This window comes from Balaenoptera musculus, chromosome 2 (assembly GCF_009873245.2).
Source record: "Balaenoptera musculus isolate JJ_BM4_2016_0621 chromosome 2, mBalMus1.pri.v3, whole genome shotgun sequence".
NCBI classification, from domain to species: domain Eukaryota; kingdom Metazoa; phylum Chordata; class Mammalia; order Artiodactyla; family Balaenopteridae; genus Balaenoptera; species Balaenoptera musculus.
In genome coordinates, this window is record NC_045786.1 from 69,855,098 (window position 1) to 69,875,811 (window position 20,714).

Below are 20,714 nucleotides of genomic sequence, written 5' to 3' on the forward strand. Positions count from 1 at the left end.
GCGGGCTTCTCCTTGTGGTGGCTTCTCTTGTTGTGGAGCACGGGCTGTAGGCACGCAGGCTTCAGTAGTTGTGGCACGCGGGCTCAGTAGTTGTGGCGCACGGGCTTAGTAGTTGTGGCTCGCAGGCTCTAGAGCGTAGGCTCAGTAGTTGCGGTGCACAGGCTTAGTTGCTCCGCAGCATGTAGGATCTTCCCGGACCAGGGCTTGAACCCGTGTCCCCTGCATTGGCAGGCGGATTCTTAACCACTGCACCACCAGGGAAGGCCCAATAAATAAATATTGTTTTAAAAAGTTAAAATCCTTTTGCAGTCTCTAATGTGAATATAGTTTGTGTGTACTTAAAAAGAAATCTGACAGGATACATAAGAAACTGAACACCAGGTAATCTCAGAGGAACAGAATTAAAGGGCAAAGAATGGAATTTTAAATTTCTATTTTATACTTCTGCATTCTAAATAATTTAAAATAAGCAACTACTACTTTAATTATTAAAATTTCTATCTTGCCAGTTAATAGAAAGAAAAAACCTTATGATGAAAATTCCCTTGATTTTCTAACACCAAACCAACAAAACATGCCTGTAAAGCTACCTGTCTTTACTTCACCTTCTTCCTGTCTCATATAGGAGAGGTGGCCCTCCTGCCCAAGGCAAATCACTTATATAAATTTTACTGTATTATCTCTTTCTCCTATAACTTTATCCTCTTTCTCTCTGCTGACTTCCTACAATGAGCATTAAATATGTTCAAATCCTTACCATTAAAAACACAAGATCTGGACTTCCCTGGTGGCATAGCAGTTAAGAATCCGCCTGCCATTGCAGGGGACATGGGTTTTATCCCTGGTCCGGGAAGATCCCACATGCCACAGAGCAACTAAGCCCATGAGCCACAACTACTGAGCCCACACACCGCAACTACTGAAGCCCATGCACTCTAGGACTTGCGTGCCGCAACTACTGAGCCCGCATGCTGCAGCCACTGAAGCCCACATGCCTAGAGCTTGTGCTCCGCAACAAGAGAATCCACCACAATGAGAAGCCCGCGCACTGCAATGAAGACCCAATGCAGCCAAAATAAATAAATAAATAAATAAATTAATTAATTAAATAGTAAAAAATAAAAATTTAAATAAAATTTAGTTGCAATTCCTTTGACTCTTAAATACCATTTCAACAATCCATAAATAAGTACAGAAATTCATGAAAACTGTACTAAAATATATAAGAGACTCATATCATATACACATAAACTTTATGCCCTTAGCTAAATAAATAAGTAAATAAAATAGTGAAGCCCATCCCCACCTAACATTACATTCAATAAAGAAATAGCTGAGGGTGCAACAAATTAGAGAAGTGAATCTTGTTTCCTCATACTACATTTATAAGGCTCTCAATGTATGTGGATCTTACAAAAAGGAATGTAATTTTATTGTTTGAAGATAACCATTTCTCATAGCCCTAGAATGCATTAAAACTTCATCTGGCACTCAACTAAAAAAATAGCAATCTGATCCAATGTTCAGGGGAAAATTGACCACACTGGATTTATTTGAAGGCAATATGTGTGTAAATTTAAATTTTTAAATACTGTAATTATCCTCCACTAATGTGCCAACCCATTCTTCTTCCAGTAGTGGATGTGACTTCTATTTTCTGCATGACGTAGATCATATGCTACACATAAGGAAACAGATAGCAGAAGGACTGTTTAGCTTGGTTCAGGGTTCCACTGAATTAAGAAACCACATATTTATAGTGATATTAGTTGTGACATTTTTCTCTGTCAGTGCTCAGCAGAGCCCAGGTTTGGGTACAGAGAAGCCCAATAGTTAGATTCACACAGGACAGGGACTTTGGCATGATAGTCATTAAAGTAACAGATGGCGGAATCTAAGCAGGCTGGAGAAGAAAGTGAAGACTAGAAGGGACTGCTAGAGAATTGAGGGTCCCCAGAGGTTGATGAAATCACAGAACAAGTATAATGGGAGTAAATGAGTGAGAGAGCTAGAGACAAATAAAGTGTCCCTGTGTTTACTTCAACTTCTTTACTTATTTTTACTTGAAGAATGGGCAGCTCTTCTAAAAATGTGGAACAAAGACATTCATTTCATTTTAATTTACTTCTTCAGTTGTAGGATCCAGTGATTGCCACAGATCTACAATAAAGAAACAACATTTAAAAGAAATAGTATAGATTAAGTAGACATAGTTTTCTGTGCCTTTTTGGGAAGTATAGTAGAAAGAACATTTTTTTCCTCAACCATTTGAGAGTACATTGCTGACAAGATTCCCTATAAGCCCCACTGTTTTGGTTTTATTTCTTATATTATTGGAGTATATCTAATCTTTCAACGCCATTTAAGTTTTATAAGTTGTACCAATAATGTCCTTTATAGCAAAAGGATCCACTTCATAATTTCAGAATTATGCTAAATATTTTAGGAAGAGGTACTTTCAGACTAAGTAAATATCCCATTCCTAATCAGACTTTCAATTTATTAGTTATATCTGTGTAAATTCCTGGTTTACTGGTTTATTCAGTGGACTATAATCTTTTACTTTCATTTATTTTGATGTTCACAGTTGGCCAGTAGGAATCCCTGCCAGTTAGTTCCTATGTCCTTTTGACATGTCCCCATCATTCACTGATCACTTTCTTACTTTGATGTTCTAGGCTCATCTTGTACTCTACTGCCTCAGCTCTGGAATCAGCTATTTCTGAGGAACTCTGGTTCCTTGAGAATGGTTTTTAAAACCAAGATCTGGGTGACAGATGTGCTCAATGCTATTGGGTGTTGTTCCTCCCAGGCCCTGTTAGTGGATAGAGCTCATAATTATTTTATTGCCGTATTTATTTGTCATGTATACATGCGTATATATAAGATCATGAGTTTACACTGATACTTCCAGTGCCAGTCCAACACCACCCAGTTCATTCTAGTTTTTTACCTTTGTTTGTTTGTTTATTTATTTGGCTGCATCGGGTCTTAGTTGCTGCACATGGGATCTTCGTTGAGGCATGCAGGATCTTTCGTTGCAACGTGCGGACTCTTCGTTGCGACACATGGGCTTCTCTCTAGTTGTGGAGTGTGGGTTTTCTCTTCTCTAGTGTGGCATACGGGCTCCAGAGCGAGTGGGCTCTGTAGTTTGCGGCTCGCCGGCTCTCTCGTTGAGGCACGTGAGCTCAGTAGTTGTGGCACGTGGGCTGAGTTGCCCTGTGGCATGTGGGAGCTTAGTTCCCTGACCAGGGATCAAACCCAAGTCTGCTGCGCTGGAAGGTGGATTCTTTACCACTGGACCACCAGGAAAGTCCCTCCCTTTCCACTTTTGTAATTCTTTTCTATTACAGTGAAAAACCTGACTATCATTGTTCTCAATATGTTTACTTATTTGATCAATATGCCTATATGTAAGTGACCTCCCCTTGCCACCTCCACTCACTCCTCATTTCACTTGGGTTCTGATACTCCGTGTCAGACTCCCTCTTCCACATGGATGCCATCTTCACCCTGCCTGTGCTCCAACGTACCACGCTGAGTTGTAATTTCCATGCTGGGCGAGGACCTAGGACCTCCATGCTGGGCTCATCACCCTTTTCAGGGTCTGACACTACTGGGTCCCTCGTTTCTTTCCCACTCCATGGTCCTATGCATTTAAAATTGAGTTACATGTAATGAAATACACAGATCTTGGATGAACACTTTGATGAGTTTTGATAAATGTATATGCCTGTGGATATTCAACAGCCAAGAAAGTCTCCTAGTGTCCCCTTTTAATTTCCACTTTCCTATAGTCAAACACTTCTGGTTCCTCGCATCATAGATTAACTTTGCCTGTTGTTGAACTTTATATTTTGAATAAACATATGTCTTAATGATTGTAGGTTTAAAGTGTGTCTTCCAAATTTAAATTTTTTTAAATTGTGGTGTAAAAACAACATAATACAAAATTTACCCTCTTACCCATTTTTAAGTGTATAGTTCAATAGTGTTAACTATATTCACATTGTTGTGGAACACATCTCTCATTTTCATCTTGCAGAAATGAAGCTCTATACCCACCAAACAACAACTCCCTATTCTCCTTTCCCCCCCAGTCCCTGGAACCACTATTTTACTTTCTGTTTCTGTGATTTTGACAACTCTATACATCTCAATATGAGTGGAATCATACCATATTTGTCCTCATGTGTTGCGTGTGTGTGTGTGTGTGTGTGTGTGTGTGTGTGTATTTAAAAGATTGATTTGGCTATTCCAAGTCATTTTCTTTTCCATAAATACTTTTTAATCAGCTTCTTAATTCCTATAAAAATTCCATAATGACTTTTATATGGATTGCATTAAATCTGTCAGTTTGGGGAAAGTTGACATCACAACAATCTTGAGTCTTCCAATCTATAAACACAGTTTATCTCTCCATTTAAAAAAAAATTTTATTTATTTATTAGTTTATTTTTGGCTGCATCGGGTCTTCGTTGCTGTGCGCGGGCTTTCTCTAGTTGTGGCTGGTGGGGGCTACTCTTCGTTGCAGTGTGCGGTCTCCTCATTGTGGTGGCTTCTCTGGTTGCGGAGCACGGGCTCTAAGCGCATGGGCTCAGTAGTTGTGGCTCACGGGCTCTAGAGCGCAGGCTCAGTAGTTGTGGTGCACAGGCCTAGTTGCTCGGCTGCATGTGGGATCTTCCCGGACCAGGGCTCAAACCCGTGTCCCCTGCATTGGCAGGTAGATTCTTAACTACTGCGCCACCAGGGAAGCCCCTTTCCATTTATTTAGATCTTTGATTTATTTCTGCAGTATATTGTACTTTTGAGCATAGAGATTTTACACATTTTATAAAACATATTCATAAGTACTTTTAGTTTCTTGATGCTATTTTAGATGGAATTATTATTATTTTATAGACTGTTTTTAGATTTTTAGGAACAGTTTTAGGTTTACAGAAAAATTGAACAGAAAGTGCAGAGAATTTCTATATACTCCCTCACAACAACCCCCTCTCCCACTTTTCCTGTTAATAAGTATTTCTCCCTTGCATTAGTGTGATACACATACAACTTTTACATTTGATTAGTCAATATTGATATATTTTTATTAACTAAAATCCATAGTTTACATTAGGGTCTAATCCTTGTGTTGTGTATAAATATGGGTTTTGACAACGACATAATGACATGTATCTATCATTACAGTATCATACAGAGTATTTTTACTGCACTGAAAATCCTCTGTGCTTCACCTGTTCATCCCTCCATCCCATTAATCCTTGACAACTACTGATTTTTTTTAAAGTCTCCATAGTTTTTCCTTTTCCAGAATGTCATAGTTGGAATGTATGTAGCCTTTTCAGATGGGCTTCCTTCACTTAGCAATATGCATTTAAGTTTCCTCTATGTCCTTTTGTGGTTTGATACCTCATTTCTTTTTTTTTTTTTTAGTAAATTTATTTTATTTATTTATTTTTGGCTGTGTTGGGTCTTCGTTGCTATGCGCGGGCTTTCTCTAGTTGTGGTGAGCGGGAGCTACTCTTAGTTGCAGTGTGTGGGCTTCTCATTGCGGTGGCTTCTCTTGTTGTGGAGCACGGGCTGTAGGTGCATGGGCTTCGGTAGTTGTGGCACACGGGCTCAGTAGTTGTGGCTCGCGGGCTCTAGAGCGCAGGCTCAGTAGTTGTGGTGCACGGGCTTAGTTGCTCCGCAGCATGTGGGATCTTCCTGGACCAGGGCTCGAACCCGTGTCCCCTGGATTGGCAGGCGGATTCTTAACCACTGCGCCACCAGGAAGCCCCTCATTTCTTTCTATCACTGAATAATATTCCATTTCATGGTTATACCACAGTCTGTTTATCCATTCAGCTATTGAAGGACATCTTGATTGCTTCCAGTTTTTGGAGATTTCAAATAAAGCTGTTGTAAACATTCACGTGAAGGTTTTTGTATGGATTTAAGTTGTCAGCTCATTTGAATAAAGACCTAGGATTGCCGGATCATATAGTAAGAGTATGTTTAGTTTTGTAAGAAGCTGCCAAACTATCTTCCAAAGTGGCTATACCATTTTGCATTCCCACCGGCAGTGGAATCCTCACCAGCGTTTGGTGTTGTCAGTGTTTTGGGCTTCCATCATTCTAATAGGTGTGTAGTGATATCTCATTTTAATTTGCTATGAGATAATTCCGTAAATGGTGTATGATGTTGAGCATTTTTTCATATGCTCATTTGTGATCTGTATATCTTTGGGGTAGTAACTGTTAATCATTTGCCCATTTTTTTTTTTTTAAACATCTTTATTGGAGTATAATTGCTTTACACTGGTGTGTTAGTTTCTGCTTTATAACAAAGTGAATCAGTTATACATATACATATGTTCCCATATCTCTTCCCTCTTGCATCCCCCTCCCTCCCACCCTCCCTATCCCACCCCTCTAGGTGGTCACAAAGCACCGAGCTGATCTCCCTGTGCTATGCGGCTGCTTCCCACTAGCTATCTATTTTACATTTGATAGTGTATATATGTCCATGACACTCTCTCACCCTGTCAAATCTCACCCCTCCCCCTCCCCATATCCTCAAGTCCATTCTCTAGTAGGTCTGTGTCTTTATTCCCGTCTTGCCACTAGGTTCTTCATGACCTTTTTTTTTTTTTTTCCCTTAGATTCCATATATATGTGTTAGCATACTGTATTTGTTTTTCTCTTTCTGACTTACTTCACTCTGTATGACAGACTCTAACTCCATCCACCTCATTACAAATACCTCCATTTCATTTCCTTTTATGGCTGAGTAATATTCCATTGTATATATGTGCCACATCTTCTTTATCCATTCATCCGATGATGGACACTTAGGTTGCTTCCATGTCCTGGCTATTGTAAATAGAGCTGCAATGAACATTTTGGTACATGACTCTTTTTGAATTATGGTTTTCTCAGGGTATATGCCCAGTAGTGGGATTGCTGGGTCATATGGTAGTTCTATTTTTAGTTTTTTAAGGAACCTCCATACTGTTCTCCATAGTGGCTGTATCAATTTACATTCCCACCAGCAGTGCAAGAGGGTTCCCTTTTCTCCACACCCTCTCCAGCATTTATTGTTTCTAGATTTTTTGATGATGCACTTGCCCATTTTTGAATTGGGTTGTTTCTTATTGTTCAGTTTTAAGAGTTTTTTGTGTATTTTGGATAATAGTCCTTTTTCAGATATGCGTTTTGTGAATATTTCTCCCAGTCTGTAGCTTGTCTTTTCATTCTCTAAACAGTGACTTTGCAGAGCATAAGTTTTTAATTTTTATTAAGTCCAACTTACCAGTCTTCTTTTTCATGGATTGTACTTTTAGTGGTGTATCTAAGAAATCATTGCCAAACCCAAGGTAACTTAGATATTCTTCTGTAGTATCTTCTAGTAGTTTTATAGTTTTGTGTTTGGATCTGTGATTCATTTTGAGTTAATTTTTGTGACAGGTGTAAGATCTGTGTCTAGATTCACTTCTTTGCATGTAGTATCCATTTGTTGAATGCATGTAGTACTATTTGTTGAAAAGATAGTCCTGCACTGAATTGCCTTTGCTCCTTTGTCAAAGATCAGTTTGACTGTATTTGTGTGGGTATGGTTTTGGGCTTTCTGTTCTGTTCCATTGATCTATTTGTCATTTTTTTTTTTTTGGCTGATACCACACTGATTATTGATTATTATAGCTTTATAATAAGTCTTGAAATTGAGTAGTGTCTGTTGTTTTACTTTGTTCTTCTCTTTAAATAGTATGTTGGCTATCCTGGGTCTTTTACCTTTCCATATAAACATTAGAATCAGTTTGTCGATGTTCACAAAATAACTGGCTGAGAGTATGTTTTTAAAATGGTAGTAAAATTTTTTTCTAAGTGGGGAGATGTGAAAAATTGTGAGGTACTGAAGGACTGAAAATTGTCAGATGGGCTTGGCCTTGGTTCCACTCCAAGATGGTAACATAGGAGGCTCCTGAACTTACCTCCTCCCATGAACACACCAAATCTTACAGCTGTGGACAGAAGAATTCCCTCTGAAAGGAATCCAGAAACTAGATGAGTAACTCCTGCACATTGGGTGAATGAGGAAAAAACCCACGTCAAAATGGATAGGAAAAACTGAGACATACTCTTTCCATAAAACCCATCCCCAGCACAGTGACACACAATCAGGAGAGAACTTACAGCTCCCAGCTTCTGAGGAGTGAAGGGTTTGGACCCAACATGTAGCACCCCAACATTTAAGTCTTCCACCGGAGGGAGGGGTCCCCAAAACAGTTCTGAAAGCCAGTGGGACTTGTATCTGTGGGACCCTGAAGAGTATAGCAGACAGAGAAATTGTTCTTAACAGGTCCTTACCATGGTTATCCCCCCAGAATTAAGTGGAGAGGCAGAAGACAGAAATGCTCATCTCCCAGTCTTTCCCTGAAAGAGGATTATTTGCATACTCTAAAAGCTGCTGCATAAGGGTCAAGCTTCTAATTTAGCACTCATCTAGGGATGGACCACAGTTCTCCATGGAGACCTGAGAGGCTGGCGGGTACCACTTCCACATTCTCCTTCTGGTCCACTCCATGTCACTGGTGTCTCTCTGGCATGAGCTGTACACTCATCTGGTGCCCTGGCTTTTGTGGCTGCCTCTTAGAGGATGCATCTCTTCATTCTTGCATTCACGGGTCCCAGGGAACTGTAACAAAGAAACAGTTTTTACCTAACTATCCCCCCAGAGCTTAGTTCAGAGGGAGCAGACTAAAAAGCCCAGTCCCCAGTCTCTCCCTGAAAGATCTACTTGTGTACTTTAAAAGCTGCTACTGAGGGTCCAGCTTCTAGTCAGCCTGCATCTAGGTGCTGACTGAGATCCCCTCTTAGGGACACTGGCAGGTCTCGGCACACCCTCAACTAGTAGGAACCAGAGACCAAAGAAGGTGGCTTGGACAATCACAAAGATTTGAGAGACAACTAGGGGATAGGGCCTGGTTGAACAATAAGGTTCATCTCCTACAGGAGACTGCTCCATCGATATTGGAAAAGGTTTCTGTTTTACCTAATAATGCTGTGAAACCAACACAGAGAGTCAAGGAAACAGAGGAATATTTGCCAAACAAAAGAACAAGATAAAACTCCAGAAACAGACCTGAATGAAATACAGATAAGTGATTTACCTGATAAAGAGTTGGAAATAATGGTCATAAAGCTACATGCTCAGCAAGTTCAGGAGTCCTTTAGAATTGAAGGAGAGAGAGAGTTTTCCAGACAAGCAGAAACTTAAAGGAGTTCATCACCAATAGACTAGCCTTAGAAGAAATGTTAAAGCAACTGCTTCAAGCTGAAATTAAAAGATGCTAATTAGTAACAGGAAAACATATGGAAGTATAAATCTCATTGGTAACAGTAAATATGTATTTAAATCAGAATACTCTAATGTTGTAATGGTGAGTAAATCTCTTATAAATCTAGTAGGAAGGTTAAAAAAGAAAAGTAGGGGCTTCCCTGGTGGCGCAGTGGTTAAGAATCTGCCTGCCAATGCAGGGGACATGGGTTCGAACCCTGGTCCGGGAAGATCCCACATGCCACGGAGCAACTAAGCCTGTGTGCCACAACTACTGAGCCTGCACTCCAGAGCCCGTGAGCCACAACTCCTGAAGCCCGGGCGCATAGAGCCCATGCTCTGCAACAAGAGAAGCCACCGCAATGAGAAGCCTGTGCACCGCAACGAAGAGTAGCCCCTGCTCACCACAACTAGAGAAAGCCCGCACGCAGCAACAGAGACCCAATGCAGCCAAAAATAAATTAAATAAATAAGTTTTTTTAAAAAAAGAAAAGTAGTGAAAATAGCTGTACAGTAATTTGGTAATGGATACACAAGGGAAAGAGATGTAAATTGTGGTATCGAAAACATAAAAATTGAAAGGGGAGGTGAGTAAAAATATAGAGTTTTAGTATGCATTTTAACTTAAGTTGTTATCAGCTTAAAAGACTGCTATAAATATAAAATGCTTTATATAAGCCTCATTGCTACCACAAGGCTAAAACCTATAATAGAAACACAAAGAGGTAAAGAGAATGAGAAAGGAACAAAGAAATTACAAAATATCCAGAAAACAATTAACGAAAGGGTAGTAGTAAGTCCATACCTATCAGTAGTTACTTTAAATATAAATGGACTAAATTCTCCAGTCAAAAGACACAGAGTGGCTTAACGGATTAAAAAAACAAGGATCCAACTATGTGCTGCCTTCAAGAGACAGTTCTTCTTTTAAGACACACACAGATTGAAAGTGAAGAGATGGAAAGAGATATTCAATGCAAATGGAAACCAAAGAAAACAGTGGTATCTATGCTTATATCAGACAAAACAGACTTTAAGACAAAGTCTGTAATAAGAGACAAGGCCATTATATAATGATAATGTTGTCAATCCAACAGGAGGTAACTTTTATAAATGTGCACCCAACATAAGAGCTCCTAAATATATAAAGTACAGGCATTCCTTGTTTTATTGTACTTCACTTCATTGTGCTTCACAAATACTGTTTTTTTGTTTTGTTTTGTTTTGTTTTTACAAATTGAAGGTTTGTGGCAACCCTGTGTCGAGCAGGTATACAGGTGCCATTTTTCCAAGAGCATTACTTTTAAATTAAGGTATATGCATTGTGTGTGGGTGTGTATTATTTTTTATTTTTAACCTAATGCTATTGCACACTTAATAACCTACAGTGTAGTGTAAACATAACTTTTATAGGCACTGGGAAATCAAAAAATTTGTGTGACTTGCTTTATTGCAATATTTACTCAATTGTGTTGATCTGGAACTGAACCTACAGTATCTCCACGTCATGCCAATAAGTATTAACAGACCTGAAGGGAAAAATGGACAACAACACAGTAATAGTAGGGGACTTCAGTACTCCCACTTTCAACAATGGATAGATCGTCCAGACAGAAAATCAGTAAGGAAACATTGGACTTAAAGTACACATTAGATCAGATAGACTTAATGGACATTAACACAACATTCCATCCAACAACAGCAGAATACGCATTCTTATTAATTGTACATGGAACATTCTCCAGGATAGATCATATGTTCAGCCACAAAACAAACGTTAATAAATTTAAGAAGATTGAAATCATATTAAGCATCTTTTCTGACCACAATGGTATGAAACTAGAAATCAATTACAAGAAGACAACTGGAAAATTCAGAAATATCTTAAACAACATGCTACTGAACAATCAGTGGGTCAAAGAAGAAATCAAAAGAGAAATCAGCATAGTATTAGAAGTCCTAGCCAGAGCAATTAGGCAAGAAAAGGAAATAAAAGGCTTCCTTTTTTTTTTTTTTGGCCACACTGAGTGGCTTGCAGGATCTCAGTTCCCTGACCAGGGATTGAACCCAGGCCACAGCAGCGAAAGCCCAGAATCCTAACCACTAGGCCACCAGGGAACTCCCAAAGGCTTCCAAATTGGAAACTGTTGGAACTAATTGACAAATTCAGTAAAGTTGCAGGATGCAAAATCAATATGCAAAAATCTGTTGGGTTTCTATACACTAATAATGAACTATCTGAGGAATTTTTAAAATCCCATTTACAATTGCATCAAAAAGAATAAAATACCTAGGAATAAATTTAATCAATGAAGTGAAAGATCTGTACACTGAAAGCTATAAGACATTCATGAAAGAAATTGAGGGAGAGACAAATAAATGGAAAGATATTCTGTACTCATGAATTGGAAGAATTAATATTGTTAAATTGTTCATACTACCTAAAATAATTTACAGATTCAGTGCAATCCTTACCAAATTCCAAGAGCATTTTTAACAGAAAGAGAAAAATCGATCCCAAAATTTGTATGGAACACAAAAGACCCCAAAGAGCCAAAGCAGTCTTGAGAAAAAACAACGAAACTGTAGGTATCACATTTTCTGACTTCAAATTATGATACAAAGTTATAGTGATCAAAACAGTATGGTGGTATTGGTATAAAAACAGACACATAGATCAAAGACACAAGATAGAGATCCCAGAAGTAAACCCATGCATATATGGTCAACTTCCAACAAGGGAGCTGAGAATATACAATGGAGAAAGGATAGTCTTTTCAGTAAATGGTAGTGGGAAAACTGGACCTCTGTCTTATATCATATACAGAAAACAATTCAAAATGGATTACAGAATTGAATGTAAGACCTGAAACCATAAAACTCCTAGAAGGAAACATAGGGCGTAAGCACCTTAACATTGGTCTTGGAATGATTTTGGTTTTTTTGTTTGTTTGTTTGTTTGTTTAACATCTTTATTGGAGTACAATTGCTTTACAATGGTGTGTTAGTTTCTGCTTTATAACAAAGTGAATCAGTTATACATATACATATGTCCCCATATCTCTTCCCTCTTGTGTCTCCCTCCCTCCCACCCTCCCTATCCCACCCCTCTATGTGGTCACAAAGCACCTAACTGATTTCCCTGTGCTATGTGGCTGCTTCCCACTAGCTATCTATTTTACATTTGGTAGTGTATATATGTCCATGCCACTCTCTCACTTTGTCCCACCTTACCCTTCCCCCTCCCCGTATCCTCAAGTCCATTCTCTAGTAGGTCTGCATCTTTATTCCCATCTTGCCCCTAGGTTCTTCGTGACCATTTTTTTTTTTTTAGATTCCATATATATGTGTTAGCATACGGTATTTGTTTTTCTCTTTCTGACTTACTTCACTCTGAATGACAGTCTCTAGGTCCGTCCACCTCACTACAAATAACTCAGTTTCATTCCTTTTTATGGCTGAGTAATATTCCATTGTATATATGTGCCACATCTTCTTTATCCATTCATCTGTTGATGGACACTTAAGTTGCTTCCATGTCCTTGGCAGTGATTTTGGATTTGACACCTAAAGCAAATGCAACAAAAGCAAAAATAAACAAGTGGGATTATGTTAAACTAAAAAGCTGCTGCACAGCAAAGAGAACTATCAATAAAATGAAGAGTCAACCTACAGAATGGGAGAAAATATTTGCAAATCATATATCTGGTAAGGGATTAATGTCTAAAATATATTAAAAATCTCATACAACTCAGTAGGGAAAAAAATCAGTCTTTAAAATGGGCAGAGTAACTGAATAGACATTTTTTCAAAGGAGACATACAGTGGCCAACAGGTACATGAAAAGGTGCTCAATATCAGTAATCATCAGGGAAATGCAAGTCAAAACCACAATGTGATATCACCTCACACCTGTTATAATGACTGTCATCAGAAACACAAGAGATAAGTGTTGGCAAGGATGTGGAGAAAAGGGAACCCTTGTGTGCTGTTGGTGGGAATGTAAATTGGTATAGCCACTATGGAAAACAGTATGGAGGTTCCACTGCTGGGTATCTATCCAAAGGAAAGGAAATCATTTTCTTGAAGAGATACCTGCACCCCCATGTTCTTGGCAGCATAATTTACAATAGCCAAGACATGGAAACAACCTAAGTGCCTGTCAACAGATAAATGAATAACCACCCCCCCCCAAGACAGACATACAGAATAATATTATTCAGCCATAAAAATGAAGGAAATCCTGCCATTTGCAATAATGTGGATGCACGTTGAGGATACTTATTATGCTTAGTGAAATAAGTCAAACAGATAAATACAAATACTGTATGATCTCACTTATCTGTGGAATCTGTAAAAATCAAATTCATAGAAAAGGAGAACAGATTGGTGTAGCCAGAGGTGGGAGTTGGGGGATAGGGAAGGGGGGTGCAACATGGGTGAAGGTGATTAAAAGGTACAAGCTTCCAGTTATAAGATAAATAATTTCTGTGGGTGAGTACAGCATTGGATCTATAGTTAACAATACTGTGTTGTATATTTCAAAGTTGCTAAGAGAGTAGATCCTAAAAGTTCTGATTTAAAAGGAAAAAATTGAATCTCTCTGGTGATGGATGTTAACTTATTCTGGTAATCGTCTCGTAATAAATACCTGTATCCAATCATCACGTTGTATACCTTAAACATACAATATTACATGTCAGTAGTATAGCAATAAAATTGGAAAACATAATTATCAGATGGGAATAGATTGAGCAGTGAGGGTTGGAAATAGTAAGAATGGGAGAAATTAAGAATTGGAATTTGTGGAAAAAGGAAAGATTAATAACACCAGAACCGAGACAGATCTTTGGGAAAGACCTCCAGTGTTCTTTTTACTTGCTGCAAGTAATAAATCCTTCCTTCTCCCGAAAACACACACACACACACACACACACACACACACACACACACACAACCCCAAACCAGAATCTGTAAACATTTTTCTTCCCTTTAGTAATAGCACTCCCATAATATATTTTAGCTAAGATAAATAGATTCTGATCATTTGTTAGGTTAATTAAAGTGAGGTTCTTATTGTGTCCATTTTTAAAAAAAGTTAAAATGAGTATGAGCATTTTGTGTGTACTTAAATTGTATTATACTTTTAAAAATTGTCCTGTAATTTTTGATAGTTCTTTTTAGCACACATGCAAGCACATTCAGATGTGCAGATATCATTTTTGCTGAATGTTTACTGAATACTTTCTTTGGGTGTGATACTACCCTTGAAATTTATCCTATGTTCAGATTAGGCTTTGATCTCATTCTTTGAGGAGCTTACAGTGGGAATTTCAGCTATTGTTGCAGACACTGTTTGTTGGCAACTCAACATAAGGGGAATTTTGCTGGGGGCTCTACAAAGAATTTTCTTCTTTACCAAAAAAGAGATGCATGATGAGAAGGTCTTGCTCTTGCCCTTTCATTTCTGTTTTCCACTGGTATGGAAAGTGATACCTAAAGCTGAAACTTGTGACCAGGAGGCTACAAGCATTAGGACCAAGGCCAGCATGTAGTAATGAAGGGATAGTAGAAGAGAGAGTCTGGTCACTTTGGAGATTCTTTTTTAAACATACCCTTACCATATGATCCAGCAGTCCTACATCCATAAAGAATTTCATCATAAGTTATATCAGAAGAGAGAGATTTATAAGCTTGACAATCTCTTGTCATGACTATCAACAAAGGCTGAGTGTGTTTTGACTTTAAAATTTAAATATTTATGTTCCTCGTTTTGGACAATGCCAGTATATGAGAATCTGAAATAAAAAACTGTAAATCACTGATTTATTTTCACTTAGCAGACAGATTCACAGCTGTAATTCTTTAATCTTTTTTGGCTACGTTGGGTCTTCGTTGCTGTGCGTAGGCTTTCTCTAGTTGCGGTGAGCGGAGGCTACTCTTCATTGCAGTGCACGGGCTTCTCATTGCAGTGGCTTCTCTTGTTGCGGAGCATGGGCTCTAGGTGCGCGGGCTTCAGTAGTTGTGGCTTGCTGGCTCTAGACCGCAGGGTCAGTAGTTGTGGCGCACGGGCTTAGTTGCTCTGTGGCATGTGGGATCCTCCTGGACCAGGGCTTGAACCCACATCCCCTGCATTGGCAGGCAGATTCTTAACCTCTGTGCCACCAGGGAAGTCTTAAATATTTTTTTGATGATTTTATAATATGACTTAATTTTTTTTAGTCTTCACGCAACTTCTCAAAATACTTTTACGTAAAACAGCAAATTCACTTTAGTAATTTCATTTATAATGGAAAACCACGCCTCTCTCTCCCACAAAGCAGCCATTGCTGCCTTACAGAGAGTGACTTTGGGCCAGAGGAACTCTTGGTTTTGACCTAATTTTTTTATGTGTTGGCTCAGGGTGGTAGATATTGGAAACATAAATTTCTCCCATTTTAGGGTGTTCCCTGGTGGTCTACTGGTTAGGATTTGGCACTCTCACTGCCGTGGCCCAGGTTCTAATCCCTGGTCAGGGAACTGAGATCCAGCAAGCCACGTGGCGTGGCAAAAATGAAAAAAAATATATATATATATATAAAATAAATTTCTCCTGTTTCTATGTGACAGAATGCTATGAGATATCTTCTAGGATGGTCTAGGAAGGAAAACTTTTCATTGACCACTGCTAAAGATAGCCATATTCTTCAACTCTAACAGTAAACCAGGCAGATTTGGCATCAGTTCCCCATCTACAATTTGATGAATTGGATTTCTTGATTTTACTATTAGCAGTAATTCTTTAATCTGCTTGAGAGCTCTTAAAATTTCCCAATTAGGAAAGCCATATGTATAAATCTCTTTTTATTCACTAGGTGGAGCCTGATTGATAGACTGATGGCTGCTGGGGAGGGTAAAACTGGTTCCTAAAACTTTTGATTGCAAAGAATATGTGGAGCGCCATACTTTATTTATTTATTTATTTATTTATTTATTTATTCATTCAAATCTGCAAAGTACAAGCATATTTCTTTCTTTCTTTTTATTTATGGCTGTGTTGGGTCTTCGCCTCTGTGCGAGGGCTTTCTCTATTTGCAGCAAGTGGGGGCCACTCTTCATCGCGGTGCACGGGCCTCTCATTATCGTGGCCTCTCTTGTTGCGGAGCACAGGCTCCAGACGCGCAGGCTCAGCAACTGTGGCTCACGGGCCTAGTTGCTCCGCGGCATGTGGGATCTTCCCAGACCAGGGCTCGAACCCGTGTCCCCTGCATTGGCAGGCAGACTCTCAACCACTGCACCATCAGGGAAGCCCTATTTATTTTTAATACTTATTTATTTTGACTGCCCCGGGTCTTAGTTGCAGCATGCGGGATCTTTTAGTTGCGGCATGCGGGCTCTTAGTTGTGGCTTGCGGGCTTCTTAGTTGTGGCATGTGGGATCTTCGTTGCGGCATGTGGGATCTTTAGTTGTGGCATGCAGACTTCTTAGTTGCGGCCTATGGACTCTTAGTTGCAGCACGCAGGATCTTCAGTTGTGGCATGCGGACTTCTTAGTTGCAGCATGGAGCTCTTAGTTGTGGCATGCATGCCGGATCTAGTTCTCCGACCAAGGATCGAACCTGGGCCCCCTGCATTAGGAGCGTAGAGTCTTACCCACTGGACCACCAGGGAAGTCCCTGTCATATTTTAAAAATACCTTTTCTCTAATTCAGGCATGCCTAAAGTGGTAGAAACTACTAGAATTAGGCTTTTTAAGAAACTTGCTGGTATGACTCTAAAAATTCAAATACATATGCATTGTAACATTAACATGTTTAATGAGATCCAAGTGATTGCTGAATAGTTTATTCACCAGAAAAACAAACATCTACTTATTGCATTTATATAATTTCTCTCCTTTCTCCTTCTACTGTTAAAAAAAAAAGAGGAGAAATAATATAAACATTTAGTTTATCTTTTACTGCTGTCCTTAGAAGCCATTTTTTAAAAATAAGGTTAAAGTATAACATAATGCTTACCTTGGGTATTCCATTTGACCTGATTTTTGAGCTAACTTTTTCATATGTTATTTGCTAGTAACTGTAAATAAACCATTTAATATCCTTGTGAAATGGAAATTCTAACTAGCCTATGTCTTAACACTAATGAATTTAAATGAAATAATACCAGCTTCTTGCTAGATGAATTCTAGGAGTTCTTAGGGTTAATTAGGGTTCTCCTTACTTTTACATATTATTTTGTATAAATATTAGGTTATGTTGCTAGGAATCTGTCTTCTATTATTCAAGATTATAATTATTACTCAGTATTTATTAAGTACCAGTTACATGCAAGAAACTAAAAGAGATGTGACAGGATCCCTAACTTCAAGGGCTTATAATCAAATTGAATATTAGAATACATATCAATATAATCTGATATATGGTAGGTAGCAAATGGTGGTATAGACAGTGGTGCTCCAAGCATTAATGATGAATTGGTTATAAAAGGTTTCACAAAGGATGTAAGATATGAGTCAGGCCTTAAATAAGACAGAAGACTTAAGAGACCATTCTAGGTATAAGAGCTAAGGGCGGATGTTCCTTTGCTTTATGTAGTAGCTTTAATGCATGAATTTAAATAGGGAGTTGATATTGAAGGGACTCAAGTGACAAGCTAAAGAGTTTGTAATTGGGAAGTAGGAAATAGTTTTGAGCAGCGAGTGGTGATAAAGAAATAGGATTTTTAAAAATTTAATCATTCAATTTGATTTCTCTAATGAGAGGTGCCACATAAAGTAGTATTGAATATTTTTCATCTTTCATAGTTACAGGTTAAATCGTGCTAATGTCTCATGAATAGATTCCAACATTGATAAGTGTGTTTGCCATGTTTGTGGGAAGTAAAATGATTGTTCTAATCTACAAGCAGATGTTTAAAAAAAAAAGAAACACCCTTTTCCCAGCTGAATACGGTTGTTGGCTTTCTGCAGTTTTCTAACCTGGCAAGTACTACTGTATGTTTTTTGAATACATACCTGCAAGTATACATGGATATGAGGGCTGTGAGTGATTACTGAACCTAATGTTACATGAGTCTAAGTGCAATGGAGAAAGCTAATGACAAACATTATAAAAATAACATCCATTTGTTAGGAAAGAAGTGAACACAATGAAAAATATGAAGAGCAATAGACAAGGTAGTACAGTTTTTCAAATCTTATAAATGAGACTATTATACTAGTGATAACTGATGAAACTTTAGGAGTTAGTTCAGTGCTCAAAATTGTCTGGATAGGCTAAGACACCCTTTACCTGTTCTCAAAAAAATGTGTGATATAAAGGAAGAAAGTATAGCCTGACAGTTTATCATCTATAGACACACGACCACCTGTTAAGATGGACTATCTAAATAAAATATCTTAAATTTTATTTCTCTCTCTCTCTCTCTTTTTTTTTTGGAGTGGGTGGGGGGGGTGCGTACTGCGTGTATTGCGGGATCTTAGTGCCCTGACCAGGGATTGAACCCGCACCCTTGGCAGTGAAAGCATGGAGTCCCAACCACTGGACAGCCAGGGAATTCCCTATTTCTCTTTCTTTACTCATATTGTTTGAGGGACTTTGTGTAGACAACAAAGATAATTGAAGGATATTAGATGAAATTATAATAAGAGAAAGAGTGAGGAGAAATATAAATTCATAATGTTGTTCTTGTAGGAAATCCAGTAATTACTGACGTATTCTTACCACCCTGATTTTTTACTTTAACAGAGTAAATTTTGAATTTACTCTGCATTTGAATTTACTCTACATTTTGAACGTAGATGTATTATTTCCTGAATTCAGGGAAATGTATTTTAATGATGATTAGCTTTACGGAAGCCTAAAGTCATTATGCAGTTTTAATAATGCAAAGAAAGCAGACAGAAAAGATGAAAGTAAACAGTTAACTACTATAATGAAGTAAACAGAGTATGTTCTTGGATTATGTGCCCATTTGTACATTCAGCTCACACGTATGTGCCTGTTCCTGTACTAGGGAATTAAAGGTGTCCGTAAGAAGCTTACAGTCTAGACATATTTGCTTTCTTGTATACATGCAATAATAACCAAGCAGTTCTAATTCTCTTCTTCCTTAAAATTTTAAGGGAAATCTTCAGTGAAAGTGAAACAAAAGTATGTGTTTAGTCTGTGATTGGTGGTAACAGAATATTTTTTTGTTAAGGATACTCACCTAGATTATCAAAAATAGCATCAAAATTATCTCATTGCAAACTTTGTCTTGGGCTTAGTCCTAAATTGAGAAACTGGAGAATTCTGGTAGGGATGAGTTTTGTTTAAGATTTTTTGTTCTTCAGATTTATTCTCACTTTGGGGTTGTGCAAAGGACCTGCTTCAGGCACTCTGTCATTGTGTACTCAGCCCACAATGAAAACTAGACCAAAAGTTGAGCTTTCCAAACCTTTAGTCTAGGACTACTTTGTACCACTAGGGTTTTGGAAAGGCCTTCATAGAAGTAGTCTGTGTCAATCCGTAACTTGCTTTGGATTTCGTGATTGCTGTCAGTGCTTGATAAATGGTGGGGATGGAGGAGGGGGACAGTGAGTAGTGAGTAGCTTATTTCTGATAGGTTCTGTCCAAATTAAGGGGAAGAGCTTTTAATTGCCCTCAGTTTATTTAACTTGGCTGAACCCCACCATATCTTTGTTAGCCAGTGATGAAAAAGCCAACAAATAGCTTTCTTTTGAGTCATATGTACAACACTAGAAGAAAGCATTTTATGTTAAAGGGTTCTGTGTTCCGTTAGCTGCCCTGGTCTGTAGCCTACTGAGCCTATGTTACCAGATGAATTACTAGTCCAGATGGCTAAACTGTTGGAGGATGTAAAACCAAAATCCATTTCAGGAAGCTGTCCACTTTGCTCAGTTTGGATAGAGTCCATTCTAATTAGTGGTAACTCTCTTAATTTTGTTTTAAAATATAATTTTTAACTGTATGCTTTCTTGATTTTTTACCTAGGTTACACAATATCCTCCTATGCTTGAGACCTACAGACTACGTGTCCTACCAGAACTAATCAATGGTTTTTCATCTCCTGGAGATAAATTAGAAACGTAAACATGGTGCCAAAAGAACTCCTTACCTTACTCTAACTCCAGTTTATTCGGACGTACTTTTGTATTGAAGAGAGGTATACAAATTAAGGAGACCTGTGCAGAGACTGTGTCGTGTAGGATCATGGACCATCCTAGTAGGGAAAAGGATGAAAGACAACGGACAACTAAACCCATGGCACAAAGGAGTGGACACTGTTCCCGACCATCTGGCTCCTCAACATCCTCTGGGGTTCTTATGGTGGGACCCAACTTCAGGGTTGGCAAGAAGATAGGGTGTGGGAACTTCGGAGAGCTCAGATTAGGTAAGAACTTGGTTATAT

The 20,714-nt window shown here is 38.5% G+C and overlaps 1 protein-coding gene across 6 annotated transcripts in view; it reads left to right on the forward strand.

The window, feature by feature from the left end:
• Window positions 1-20,714, forward strand: part of CSNK1G1 (casein kinase 1 gamma 1) — a 200,067-nt gene that overhangs the window by 68,140 nt on the left and 111,213 nt on the right. For all 6 annotated transcript variants that reach the window (XR_005018588.1, XR_005018587.1, XM_036841605.1 and 3 more), the window contains one exon: window positions 20,297-20,696. Coding sequence is in view for 4 of the 6 variants with exons in the window: in XM_036841605.1 (XP_036697500.1) it covers window positions 20,516-20,696 (181 nt within the window). In the remaining 2 variants the exon portion in view is untranslated. The remainder of the gene's footprint in view (window positions 1-20,296; window positions 20,697-20,714) is intronic.